The sequence below is a fragment of the Pistacia vera genome, unplaced genomic scaffold (genome assembly GCF_008641045.1).
Source record: "Pistacia vera cultivar Batoury unplaced genomic scaffold, PisVer_v2 Contig624, whole genome shotgun sequence".
Classification (NCBI taxonomy): domain Eukaryota; kingdom Viridiplantae; phylum Streptophyta; class Magnoliopsida; order Sapindales; family Anacardiaceae; genus Pistacia; species Pistacia vera.
Window position 1 is genome coordinate 197,419 of NW_022196473.1, and position 15,476 is coordinate 212,894.

Here is a 15,476-nt window from a genome sequence, read left to right on the forward strand (position 1 = left end):
AACATTCATAGTAAGCTTAGCTCAGCCCGTCCAAAGATAACCCATCCTCATGATAAAAAAAATCACTACAATTCCAAAAACAAACACCAAGCGAGATTCTATTCCACAGACATATCACAAATAAAGCACCACAATCTCATTTTTTTGTTCAATAATCCGAAAAACCCCAAAGACAGTTAGAACCCCACTTTGCAACTGAAACCACCACCAGAAATACAATTATGCCTCCCAAGAGGTCCAAATATCATTTCATCAATCGAATTACATTTATGCAATCAAATATATTAAATTCCACTAACACAACCCAGATTAAACAACAAAACAAAGATAATTCTGTCTAAGACCAAATGAGCAATCCCACTTCAGCTAAACAAACCAATATCATAATTTTATCCACAAAAGGGAACCGCATTTTGTAAGTGAAACCACCACAGAACTTACAAATTTGCTTCCCAAGAAGTCACACAATCCCATTTCATCCATCAAATTACATTAAAAAATCAAAGCCTATTCATTCCACTAACACGACACAAATTAACCAACAAAACAAAGCTAATTTTCTTAGAGCACTCAAATTGATCAATCCCACTTGGCTAGACAAACCAATATCATAATTGTCTCAATTATCCACAAAAAAACAAACCAGGAGTTGTTTAGCTGGAAAAGATGATATTTTAGGAAGTGTTACAAGAGAATAAGTTTGGATCCTATTGATTATGAAAGTATCGACAAAACTGAAGGTTGGATAGTTGACGATGAAGAGGAGAAGGAGGTCAGTGAACTTAATTATGAGGAGTTGGAACAAATGTTATATGGAGAAGGATCTATTCCTACTGGAGTTGCTAATCATCCTTCTTTTTATGATTCAACCGATGGTTCAGAAGGTTGGTTTCAATTATTTAAACAACTCAGTATCTATTTAAATTAAATTACAAGTTTTAACTTATGATTTCTATTTTTTACTGAAATTTATGTAGATGGTGGTGCTGGTTATGATGAATTTTGATGCTAATGTGTGAAGCTCAATCAACATAGAGACGGATCAAAGAAAAAACACTTGCATCAAATGTTTTGTTATTAATTGTTATGTATTTTGTCATTTGATATGTAAATACAACATAATGTTTGGATTTGAACTTTGAATTATTATTAAATACTTAAATTATGTTAAGATTGTTGTTGAATTTGAACTTTGAATCATGTTGGACAGTAATTAAGTTGTTATTGTCTTATTGAAAAATAGAAATCTAAAAAAAAATTTTTTTTTTTTTTAAAATGTGCTAACATCATCATGATGTGTGATAATATCACCAGTTTAATCAGCATTCTAACCGGTTAAACCGTGACCTGACCATCAAAACAGTTTGCCTTCCGGTCCGATTTTTAAAACAATGATAATTATGATCATTGAAAATTTAATAACTTATAATTCATTAAATCAATTCAGTTATTGTGTTATATCCCATCAACTAATGCAATATTGCAATTCATTATCAAAGAAACTGCAACTTCACATAAAGTGCTATAAAACTTTTATCATATAGAGTGGCCTACGTTTTATTGTTATTTGTGTAATCACCACCACCATATCATCAATGAACATTCATAACAAATTAGAGCAAACATATTGATAATGTTAGGCTGCTCATTCCATTCAAAACTTGCTCAAAAAGAAACCCAATGGTCCCAAAATGGTTGCCACTCATAGATGCTAGACAACAATCATGAACATACAAATGAACAATATCCATTGCTAGAGCATGCCCTCTCACCTATCATGACTCGAATTAAAATTCAACATAATACTCATTTTCAAGACCATACTTTTGATCATTCATGAATCTGAAAAGTTCCCATTTACCATTTCTTTTGGGTAAGCACATGGTACAAGAATTTAAGAGAAAAGGAAATCGATAAGTTAGGATAACATTACCCCTTTATTTGGAGGGATAACTTTTCCCCTTGTGCCTTTAGATCAAGATTGGCAACCTTGACCCAACAGCCGCACCGTTACCCCTCCTGGACTAAGATCGACAACCTTATCCATAACTTAAGATAACATTACCCTTATCGCAGGGTAATGTTACCCTTGTGGCCACGACCCTTATATCAAATCAATGACCTTGATCCAAGGGATGAGCCGTACAAAAGAATTGGAGCCCCTTCTGGTCATAACCCTTAGACTAAGGTCGAAGGGTTGCCCGCCCTTTATCCAAGGGCTGCAATGGGGAGGGGGTAATGTTAGCCACCCTTGTACCTTAATTAGATCATCTTGCATATATAACAAAACATTGAAAAGCAAAACAGAAAGTGGGCAAGTTAGTAAGATAATTGTCTTGAAAAGAAGATTAAGCTTCAAGGCAGTGTAAATTAGACATCAATATTCAATTCAATAACAAGAATGAGATCTAATGAGATAAGAAAGATAAATTGTCTTTTCACTCAAAAAAGTTTAAAATCATTGCGAGTGTACATTAAATTGCAAGCCGGTTCCCTAGCAAGCTATCCTCGTCAAAATCCATGAATTCTAGTGATACTAAATTGTTAAAATTTACAAAACAATAAGGAGCTCACTGGCACTTGTTGCTACCATGAAGTATGGACCTTATTTGCTCTCTTCTTTTTATCTTGCTTAATTATCTTAGTAACCGTATCCTGCCGCAATAAAGTGAAAATACAGTAAAGTTAGTAACCAAACTCATGGGTTCCAGGGCAATACGCATGGAAGAATAAAGCAGAAATGAATTTGGTAAACTTCAACTTCACCCACTACAAACCTGAATTGTCCATTGGGTTCCCAGCAGGAACGGCGGATTCAGGCTCCTTGATCTCAACCACCACACAGTCGGACATCAAGAAAGTTTTGGCAACTGAGGAAGCATGCTCCAGGCAACACCTGACCACCTGAATCGAGGAAAGTTAATATATTTTAGTAATTGCGTCGAACCTCATGGTGAAATACTATAGGAAAGGTGTGTACAGAATTACTAATTCTTAACACTCCGAATTCCGTATAGCAACTAACCTTGGTTGGATCAATAATTCCTGCAGCCATCAAATCTTCATAGTTTCCAGTTGCAGCATTGTATCCATATTTGTGGTTGTCACTAGAGAGCACCTGTGAATTGAAACACAAATTTCTCATTAGAAACAAAAATTGAAAGAAAGTCAAAACAATAGTAGACCTCACAAGTTAATAAGAGTTTTTATACCTTCTCACTGACTACACTCCCATTAACACCGGCATTTTTGGCAATTAATTTCAGAGGGTAACTCAGAGCTCTCTTCACAATTTCGGCCCCAACCTGCAATTCATATCATAACCACCATTCAATTCATTTCAACAAAACCTCAACACATTCAAAACTTTTAAAAACTGCCAGGATGCAACTTAAATTCTACCAGTCAAAGGTCCAATATATATTCAACCTTAAAGTTGAGTCTTTGTAATGCTGAAAGTGTTTAAAGATGAAACCAGAAATACCGTATTACCTTTTCTTCGTCATTACCCAGGCTCTCCTTAATGGCATCTACTTTTGATGATAGTCTCAAAAGTGTGCATCCACCACCAACTACAATACCTTCCTCAACAGCTGCCTGAAAATCATAAGAACTTTTATATTTAACACTCATCACTTGTAAACATAACAATCACCATAGAAAAATGTGATATATTACCTTTGTTGCATTAAGTGCATCTTCAACTCTCAGTTTCTTTTCTTTGAGCTCAGTTTCAGTTTGTGCGCCAACCTTGAGAGATCAAGAAGACATCAATACATGATATATACAGAAGATGATATCATATATCACACTTCTTCTTTTAGTAATTGAAAATTTACCTGAATAACAGCAACACCACCAGATAGTTTTGCAATTCTTTCATTAAGTTTCTCCCTTTCATAGTCTTGCTCAGCATTCTGCATGATGAAACTTCAATTTAGCATGAAAAGTTTACAACAAAAAGATAAAATACTAAGAAAATAAACCACATAAACAAACTAAGCCTGTGTGACACACATCTCCATGCGCCGGGGGGCNTCACTTGTAAACATAACAATCACCATAGAAAAATGTGATATATTACCTTTGTTGCATTAAGTGCATCTTCAACTCTCAGTTTCTTTTCTTTGAGCTCAGTTTCAGTTTGTGCGCCAACCTTGAGAGATCAAGAAGACATCAATACATGATATATACTGAAGATGATATCATATATCACACTTTTTCTTATAGTAATTGAAAATTTACCTGAATAACAGCAACACCACCAGATAGTTTTGCAATTCTTTCATTAAGTTTCTCCCTTTCATAGTCTTGCTCAGCATTCTGCATGATGAAACTTCAATTTAGCATGAAAAGTTTACAACAAAAAGATAAAATACTAAGAAAATAAACCACATAAACAAACTAAGCCTGTGTGACACACATCTCCATGCGCCGGGGGGCGGGTGTGGAGGGAGAGAGAGAGAGAGAGTCTCACCTCAATAAGAGTTTTAATTTGTGCAACTCGTTTGTTTACTGCATCTTGGGTGCTCCCATCACCCACAATGGTGGTACTGTCCTTTGTAAGCACCACTTTAGAAGCATTACCCAGCACTTCCTTGCCAACTTTGTCCAAGGCAAGTCCGACCTCATCCCTGATTACAGTTCCTGCACAACAATAGAAGAGGCCTCTCAGCACCAACAACTAGATAAAGCAGGAAGAATGCTTTTGATTGAATGCTCATATTAAGTCAACAAAGTTCGATAATAGCATAGTAAAAATCAGAAACAATAGACAAGAGAGTCAGCTATAAGCCAAAAAACCAATAATAATACAAAAAGTGAATAAATATCCGCATTTACCTCCGGTCAGAATAGCAATATCATCGAGGTACTGGCTCTTGCGCTCACCAAATCCAGGAGCCTTGAGAGCAGCAATCTTCAATGCCCCTCTCAGCTTGTTCACAACAAGTGTTGCTAAAGCTTCTTGCTCAATGTCTTCTGCAATTATCACAATTGGGTGTCCACTCCTAATTGCATCTTCCAAAATGTTGATAAGATCCCTTGCATTTGTTATTTTCTTATCAACAAGAAGCAACTGCAATTAAGAAACAATGAAAATGTCAATTTCAGAATAAAACAAACCAAAAAATAAAATAAAGGATAACTATAAAGTTGTAAACATAATGCATACCTTGCAGTTCTCAAATTCAACTGCCATTTTCTCACTATCAGTGACAAAATAAGGAGAGATATAACCACGATCAAATTGCATTCCCTCAACAACATAGAGGGTGTTCTCAGCACTTTTACCCTCTTCAAGAGTCACAACACCCTTCCGACCCACTTTACTCATGGCTTCAGCTATCATATTACCTACTTCGTAGTTGTTACCAGCGCTAACTGCTGCTACATCTGCAAGTTCACTGTCTTCAACCTGAAAACCCACACAATTAACCTTGAGCCTCTATACATAAACTTTGTTAGATGAACAAGGAATATTAGAGTTTAGAACTTGTAAAGACTGTTAAGTTCCATTTTGATTACCTCTTTTGACATTGACTTGAGCTCCGAAACTAAAGCCTTGGTTGTCTTCTCAATGCCTCTTGTGATTAAAACAGGGTTAGCTCCAGCTGCCACCACCTGCATAATTGAAAGCAATTTAGACAGATGGCACAACAATGGCTGAGATTATAGTGCTGTTTAACTGTCCAGCAAAACATTCACAACCGGTATGCTCTACAAACCTTGACACCTTCAGCAATAAGACCTTGTGCAAGAACAACAGATGTGGTGGTCCCATCTCCAGCCAAGTCATTGGTCTTGGCAGCCGCCTGTCTCACCAACTTAGCACCAATGTTCTCAACAGGGTCCTCCAACTCAACCTGAAAAATAATGGAAGAACAACCCATTCATTATCTCACACAAGATTAGTTCACGAATAATGTAGAAAAATGAAGATAGAAATATTTAAAATAATTCAAAAGGATTGACATTTCGTCAAAACTTAAGAGAATTGAAGCTAAAAATCCAGTCTATGAAAAAGGTTTTAAAGCAAATGAAAAGTGTCATCCAATTTTGAAGCAGTTGTAAACTATAAATCCACTATCAGCTTTCAGCTTCATAGACTAAAAAGATAATAAAAAATAAGAGAAAAGGCAAACCTCTTTGGCCACAGTCACACCATCATTGACAATTTTTGGAGCACCATACTTGCTCTCTAGAACAACATTCCTGCCTTTGGGACCAAGGGTAACCCCAACAAGATCTGCAAGCTTGTTCACACCAGTCTACAATAAAAGAATAAAAGATAGTAAGACCTCAACTACCAACAAAAGCTGCAATGCAACATACTCACTGAATAATCGGAGTCTTCACGCAAAGACTTACTTGTAGTTTCTTAATGGCCACTCCATCCTTGTTGAAATGTAAATCCTTTGCAGCATAAATCTTAGGAGAGTGTGCCCTACGTAGAGCAACACTCTGTCTTCTACCGAAAGAGCTCGAAGAAATGGATGCGAATGATGACAACTTATTGGAAGAAGATGCAAGTTTCTTATCAGTCACGCGGCCATTAGGAGCAACCATAGAGCCAATTGGAGACATGGCAGCGAAAGTTGACGCCATTATATGTTTAGTGCTGGCAACATTCATAGTAAGCTTAGCTCAGCCAGTCCAAAGATAACCCATCCTCATGATAAAAAAAATCACTACAATTCCAAAAACAAACACCAAAGCGAGATTCTATTCCACAGACATATCACAAATAAAATTGCATCCACAATCTCATTTTTTTGTTCAATAATCCGAAAACCCCAAAGACAGTTAGAAACCCCACTTTGCAACTGAAACCACCACCACAGAACATACAATATTTGCTTCCCAAGAGGTCCAAAATATCATTTCATCAATCGAATTACATTAATGCAATCAAAATATATTAATTTCCACTAACACAACCCAGATTAAACAACAAAACAAAGATAATTCTGTCTAAGCACTCAAATTGAGCAATCCCACTTCAGCTAAACAAACCAATATCATAATTTTATCCACAAAAGGGAACCGCATTTTGTAAGTGAAACCACCACAGAACTTACAATATTTGCTTCCCAAGAAGTCCACAATCCCATTTCATCCATCAAATTACATTAAAACAATCAAAGCATATTCATTTCCACTAACACGACACAAATTAACCAACAAAACAAAGCTAATTTTCTTAGAGCACACAAATTGATCAATCCCACTTCGGCTAGACAAACCAATATCATAATTGTCTCAATTATCCACAAAAAAACCAACCAAAAAAAAAAAAAGCAACCCATTTGCAATAAACACCTCACAATCATTTGAAAAGCTTAAAGAAACAATATTTCATAACAGAAAAAGAAAACTTTGAACACATATAACAACAACATCGACAACAACACCCATCTTCCATTTTCAACATGAAAACAAGCATAACACAAAGAAAAACGAAAAGGGATTAGAGGGTGTGAATGAACTTACAATGAAACAGCGGTGGATTGGGAAGTTGATAGCTTTAGGGTTTAAAGGATAAGGAGAAGTACAGAGCAGAGTTGAAGCAGGTGGGTGGGTTAGAAATAAGAGTTTTTAGGTTTTTAAAGGGGATATCAATATCATAATGAAGCAAACGGTCTTGAAACTTCTAGTTAATCTTGACCGTTGGATTTGAGTTATTTGTCCTATTTTAGAACACTCTAGAAGATATTTGCATTTAGTTGTATTATTGTTGGGATTTCCACCCAACATCTTTGCTTAAGAAGTTAAAGAGTACTCGTTTTTTATTCAAATTATATGAAATATTTGATAATAATATAGGCAAGATTAGGTTTCAATATGTTTAATCAAACTAACTTAACATTTAATGGTTAAAATTTATTGTCAAAAGAGTATATTTCATGTGATTAATTAAAATATACGAGATAATCTTACCATCTAATACTAATAATATTATAGAAAACTATAGTCTATCCTTCATTAATAATCAGTATAATGATACTACTATATGGTTTTGAAAACTGATAACACTTATTTTATTGATTAATGGAATCTTTAATTGTATGAAATTATTTACTAAGTATTTTTATTTTACCCCTATGTTTGTAGAAGGTTATCACAAGCTACCCCTAAATGCTAACACTTGTAATTACTATTATTGGCAAAGTCGACTTTTTTAGGAAAAATACAAAATTACCCTTACTTTTATGGGGCGTTTGGTTTACGATAATGAAAGATTACTTCAATAATCTATCTTTTAATCCAAACATTATTTTATTTGGTTATTAAGTAATAAAAGATTTCGATAGTCTTCAAATAATAATAACAATTATTGTTAACAATTTTTAGGGTAATTTGACTACTGTTTGAAACAATGGTATTTTAATATTACTGAGGTGGTCCAATCTTTATTCCCATTTTACCCTTAATTAATTAACATTTCAAGCACAAATACTTTCTTATGTCTATCAAATAACAATTAACCCAATTGTGCAAAATGACTAATGTAACCTCATAAATTAATTTTTTTGGACAACATTGTCTCTCATTTACATAAATTAATCTTAATTTTGTTACTATTTTACCCATAAGTAATTAATTTTTTGGACAATAATGCCCTTATTCTGAAAACTATTTACATGAATACCACCAAAAATACCCTAGCCACCCAAGCCGATTGTTGGTCATCGGCAATCGTCAGAACAATGCATGACCGGTCGGGTCTGGCTGGCCGTGCATCGATCTGGCCATTTGATCTTACCAAAAATGACGACCAGATCCATGGATCTAGTCAGAAAGAAATGGCTAGATCGGCGCACGGCCAGCCAAATCCGATCGATTGTGCACCATTCTGGCGACTATTGTCTTGGGTGGTCGACGATCGATAGCCGTCTTGGGTGGTTGAGGGTATTTTGTAAAATTTTAAACTTTTATTCTGGCTTGGGTGTTTTAGCTAAACTCTCAAAATGTAAGGGGTTAAAAAATAATCTAAATAATAAAATATTATTATTATTATTTTAATAATTATTAAAAAAGAAGGGCAATTCAGTAAAAGGTTTCCTTCAACCAAACATATTAATTATTTATATCCACCAATTCATTCCAATCTAACCAAATATATATAATATAACATTCAGTAATCTTAAGGTAATCTATCTCAATAGTAATCTTATCTTTTCAGTAATAAAACATTCTCGAAACCAAACGCCCCTAAGGTTAAAGAACATATTCCCTCGACCCTTTGTGGTAATACAAAAAAACAAAGTTTTAGATAGAGTTTTAAATTGGGAGATGGCAACTATATTTGTTGCAATACCAGGGTCAGGTGTTAAATGTATACCCCATAGAAAATACAATAGGTTTTTTTCGGAGTTTCAATAGTGTATGTAAATTTGTCAATAAATGACTTAACAATAAAATACTTGGCTAAAATACTAGAAAAAGAATTTTGTTAATTGATCATTTCTTTTATTAACCAAACACGTTAATTATTTATACGCAGTAATTATCTAAAGGGTATTTTAGTAAAATGTAATCAAGACATCTGCTGTTACAGCCAACCAAACAGATTTATTAGTAATACAAATAATCATCCCAAGGGCATTATAATAAAAGGGTATTTAAGGACATACGTTATTACTGTCAACCAAGCACATTAATTATTAATACATCTTAATTGAACCAAGCACAATAATAATGTAAACCCGGTAATCTACAATGTAATATTTTTTTCCGGTAATCTTATTACTAAAATAAAAAAACATTATATGATCCAAACTCCCCCTTAGTAATCTTAAGGTAATATATTTTAATAATAATCCTATCTTTTCAATAATAAAACATTCTCGAAACCAAACGCCCCTAAGGTTAAAGAACATATCATATTTCAAAAGGTTTTTCCCTTGACCCTTTGAGGTTTAATAGAATAACAAACTTGCCTTGAGATTTCAGAAATAACATAAATCCCCTACCGTTAGTGTATCGTTAGAATTTAGTGTCTGATGAGTGTATGAATATTTACCTAATTACCCCTTTATTTTTTATTTTAACACTAAAAACTTTATGGTAGTAAGATTTTAGTAATTACTATAACTATAGTGAGGTTTTTGTTGTAAACCCACTCGCTAGGAAATTATATTTATACCCTATATTGTTCATTGATCTTACAAATAAATAAATAAATATGTGGGTCAGGATATTGTAACTTAAATTATTGACTTAATTTTTTACACACTAGTTAACCACTTTCCATTTAATTTTAATTAAACATTTAAGATATAAAACTTGAAAACTAAAAAAGCCTCCATTCCATAACTATAGCTAATTTCACAACTTCCATTAACAAACTGTTGGATCCCTATATTTTACAATAATGAGAAAATGCAAAAAATAAATACTGTCATCCTGAGTTGGAATGCTATGATTTAAATTTTTGACTCTTATGAGTCATTCGTCTTTTTTTATCCAAAGATAAAGGTTTAAAATGGTTATATATTTAATGTCAATTCAATATCTTTTATTATTGTTAGATGGATAAAGATAAACAGTTCACCATAAGTGTAAAAAAAATTAAATTATAGTACCCTAAAAACAAGTTCATTATTCCAAATCTTCTAAAACATTCAACGCCAAATTCAGAACACGAACAATACAACTCATGACTTTTGAAACTCCTGGGTTATTTCTCTGCAAAAAAATTGTTATTTTGGGCTGCATATGAGTTCTTGTGGGTGATTTGGGTCGCAACCCAAAAGGCTTAAATTGGGATTTAATCAAATGGCGTTCAAAAACACTTACAAGAGTAAAGCCTTCTACAAGTAATTCTTTGGTGCCACTAAACCAATAGGATCAAATTTCATAAATTAATAGTATATCATTGCAATAATTAAAGTGATAAATTTAAAAGTATATATATAGACTTTATAACTTGACCAAAAACTGCTATTACAATATTGAATTTTTTACTTCTCAAAGAAAAACTTGTAGCTATCATACCTTATTATATTCTAAACCTATATCTCCTATTATCAAGTGGATTAATATTCAAGTGTGGGTAACACACATTTTCTCTTTTATGAACCACCAATTACAATCTTAGATATAATCTTAACACTTGAGTATCATGCATGCATTAAAATAAATTAGTTTTAGATAAGTGGACATCTTACATATATACATAAAGGACGGTTTGACAACCCCTTCTTTTTTTATACAAAATTTGACATAAATTTGTGTCCCTTAGATTTAAGAACTTTGAATAATTAAAATTTAATACAACTTGCACACTTAATGCATTTTAAAAATCATAATTCAAATTTAGTCTCAGCCATTCAAATGTTTTAATCAAATGGTTCAAAAATTGTGTCAGAACTTGTGTAAGATAAATTGGACTCCTGATTCTAACCCTAAAATAAAAAAATTATATATATATATATATATGATTTCTTATAGTAAATGGCATATTGACTTTGTAAACAAAATCCATGGATATTTTCAATGTTACTTTTTATACTTTCATACACACAAAGAGATACACAATTTTAGCCATAATAATGTAGGTTAACTAGAGCTTTTGCTTTGTGATGATATTTATATAAAATTAATCATCATATATATTATGGATAGGCAAAACTTATATGGATAACTCACTAGAAGTACACAACTTATCACAAATGGAATTGCATATCTATAATTAAATATTCACATGCGTATTCCTTGAAAGATTTACATAAAAGATTCTACATTCGAAGGTAGTGACTCTTGTTCTTGCAGAAACCTTATAACATAAGGGAGGGATGGTGAACTTTAAATATTAACTAAGAATGAGATAATTATTGGTAATGTGGTGATACTTAGCAGGGGAATCACACAAAGATATGACATTCATGACCTACCCACAACTTCATTATTGATTAATTATAAACTCACACTTACCCAACTTTTTTTTTTTTTTTTTTTTGGGTAACCAAGGTGTTCGGGCTAATTTGTGAGCATCTCAACTAATTCCCGAGATCCATTGAATACTCTATAATCTCATAGGACCAGGTAACCACAATATTATTGTAGTAAGTGGTCCTAAGGTTTAAACCCGGAAACTCAAAGAATTAAGCAAACCTCCCTGATCGCCAGGCTAACCCCGTGGGGTTTTTCTTTAGCAAGTCTCTTTTGGAACAAAAGAAATGGTAATGGATATAAATAAAGTTCTGGAAAGAAAGAGGCAATATGCCATGCTAATAGTGAATAAATAATTCGAACATGCAATATTACTTAATACTCATGCTTCCTAAAGCGAATAAACAATTCTCCATTTAGAGATTCATACAACTTTTTGAAACTTCAATAATGCATATTTACATAAAACCATGCATATATGTTATAAAGTTGCACCAAAAGAAAATCCTTTATATATATGCATGGTTATATATATACTCTCTTGTAAATTAATTTTTAAAACTTCACACCTCACTCTCAAAAGCACAAGTTAACACATAAAACAAAAGTCGATTTAAAAGTAATTAGCTTTTTATGCTTTGGAATATTAAGGTATTAAAAATCCACACCTCACTCTCAAAAGCACAAGTTAACACATAAAACAAAAGTCGATTTGAAAGTAATTAACTTTTTATGCTTTGGAAAGGTGTGCATTGTTAGCTTACATTTTATTGATGCATACATATACATTAGATAACATACAATGCCAAGAAGAGAGATGAAGTGATTTACTAGTCGGTTAGTGGAATGGCTCTTGGAAAAAGGAATTACTAACAGTTGAAAATTATTGGAACTTCAATTGATCATCCCATAAAAGCCTCTTAAAGAAAGAAAGAATAAGAGGTGCGGTGAGATGGGAATTGGAGTTCATTAGAACTACTTAAAATTCTGATCATGATCCTGAGCCTGATGACCTTTGAGAAGTAAAAGATTGATCTCCCAAAACTTGAGTTAACAAGTTATATTGATTGGCATTATTTGAAGATTGTGAAGAGCCAGCAGCCGCGGTTGAGTTATTTGAGCCATGAGAGTGAGGATTCTCATACACAATTCTTAATTTACCTGGCTCAGAGGGGCACCATTCAGCTTTCTTCTTGGCCATACAATTAGCTTTCTGACACTTGAAATAGCTCCTCCATAATAATAATAATAATAATAATAATAATTAATTAAACACACCAAAATGTACAGAGATCAGTCATTTGTCAAACCATTAAACTTGATTGAGAAATATTCAAATTCGTATCACTTCAATGGGTCACTCTTTGTGGCTCATAATATATGAATATATATGACTTAACATATGCAAATTAACTTTATATAATGAGAATGACACATGCAAATTGACACAATACACAAACACTTGTTGAGAATACTTGACATGAAATGCAAATCAAAAGCTTGATTAACTAATATATAGAAAGATGTACCTGAATTTTCCAATGCCTCTAATAAACTTTTGCCCATATTTTTTCCATTCATACCCATCTTCTGGTAAATTCAATCTAATATTGCCTCTTTGCTCCATTTCTTGCTCCTCATTTTGATCACTAACACAAAAAATATTTATTAAAAGTACAAATATATAAATGAATTAGTTGGTAGCTAGCTTCATATTATATTATGTGTGTATAAATCAATGCATGAAGTGAGTATTCCTTTTTCTTGTTTGCTTTATAGAGAGAGGAAGAGAGAGACCTTTCTTAATTCAAGCTAGTTGTGTTATACAAAATGAAGGAAACCCCAAAAGTTTACACATGAGAATCTCATGAATATGGTTAGAAATAAGGGAATATATATATATAGAATTAAAGTATTTCTTTCGTTTTCTAATTTTAATTTACTCAATCATCAACCCCCATATATAAACCCCAAAATCTTCTAACTGTCCTGTGACTAAATTAATTATTAACAAAGTAAAAACAATAGAGACGAACAGATCCAGATCTATGCACTAAAACTATCAAAATCTTGCATGTATGGATAGTATATGATTGATCAACGAAATCTAAACGATCAAATGTTCAACAAGAGATCAGATCTATTTGATATATACAAAACCTATTGCTAGAGATCATTAAATTATACAGAAGAATGGAAGTATATATATTTATATATAAAGAAAGAAAATAAAGCATACTCTGTGGTGGGGGAGTTAGCTTCACTGTTACTCATGGCTAGAGCTAGCTGGCTGCGGGCTTCTAAAAAACTAAACGATATTATGAGCTTGAACCCGAAAAACAAAAAGGTTAAAATCTATTCAGCCCTCTTTTGTGGAAAAGGTAGACACCTAGAAAGGAAGAAAACGAGAAAGAGAGAAAAGTGTTTTGAATGTTATTATTTTCCAAAACTAACATGGAAAGATAAGTAGAAGAATGAGATAGAAGTGAAGGTAGGAAGGTGGTACGTGGCTTAGTTTTTTCCCAGAAGATTGGGGGGGCCAAGGATTAAAGAGAAGAAGGCAACACGTGGTGGAAGAAGATTGGGGAAGCCATAGAAATGAAATCGAAAACCTAATAAGAGAAATGAAAAGAAGAAGAATATAAAAATGGGTAAATGAGAGAGACAGAAAAGAGAAAAATGGTCCACAGCCACAGGGGGAGAAGGGTACAGGCACAAGGGGGAGAAGGGTAAAGGCTTGTGTAAGTTAGCTAGAAGTGAAAGCGATAAAGACTAGATCTTGACTCCACTAGACAGCTGGTACTCTGACGTACCCTTCATGACATCACACTCTCTCTCTCTCTTTCAATTTGCCCCACCTAGGGTTCTGTTTCTTTCTCATAAGTCATAATACTAATGATTTTGCTCTTTCCTTTTTCCGTAATTTTCTTTTTTTGGTTTTAATCCGGTGTTTAGCCGATTTGTGTATGACTTGGGACTTATCAAATACTCTATAATGAGTAAAGTAAGGCACATTAATGTAATAAATGACTTTAAAATGATTTGAATTCAATAAGTTAATAAAGTAAGTAAACTTTTTTGACTATTAGCTAACCCTAAGGCTATTTTTTATAAATTCATTATACATTTTCTGCATCAATCTTTTAAGCATTTTGTTTACAAATCTTTGATACCTTATAAGACTACACTTGGATCAGCTTATTCCATTATGTAAAGTTTATTTAAATAAAATTTATGAAAATATAGATTTACGAAAAAAAAAATTGTTAATTATTTAGTTAAGAAAATGTAAAATAGTTTCCTAATTTAATTTACTAAAAGTACTTTAAGTCAAATTTATAAAATATAATGAGGATATTTTTAAATTTTACACTTTTAAATAAGCATAAGTAGTAAAATAGCTTATTCAAAATTTTCAAAAGTATTTGTAACTTTAAATTAGCTTTTTTAACTAGTATATAAATTCAACCAAATAAACTTTAAGAGTCAACTTAATAAAATTGCTTCGAATGAAACTTATTAGAGTAGATCTTTTCATTGGGTAGAAAAAATTAAAACAATTTTCTAATATTAAATTATCA

At 32.7% G+C, this 15,476-nt stretch overlaps 1 protein-coding gene across 1 annotated transcript; it reads right to left on the bottom strand.

Moving 5' to 3' along the window:
- Nucleotides 1-2,769: 2,769 nt before the first annotated feature.
- Nucleotides 2,770-7,610, bottom strand: LOC116111053 (chaperonin 60 subunit beta 3, chloroplastic). Its single transcript, XM_031397261.1, has 14 exons — nt 7,492-7,610; nt 6,370-6,619; nt 6,144-6,269; nt 5,727-5,864; nt 5,527-5,622; nt 5,174-5,416; nt 4,843-5,077; nt 4,478-4,647; nt 4,246-4,323; nt 4,085-4,156; nt 3,493-3,597; nt 3,213-3,305; nt 3,026-3,118; nt 2,770-2,904 (listed from the first exon to the last, which is right to left on the bottom strand). Exons 2-14 carry the CDS (start codon nt 6,604-6,606, stop codon nt 2,770-2,772), a joined length of 1,821 nt encoding a protein of 606 aa, XP_031253121.1. The 5' UTR covers nt 6,607-6,619; nt 7,492-7,610.
- Between the last annotated feature and the right edge of the window lie 7,866 nt (nt 7,611-15,476).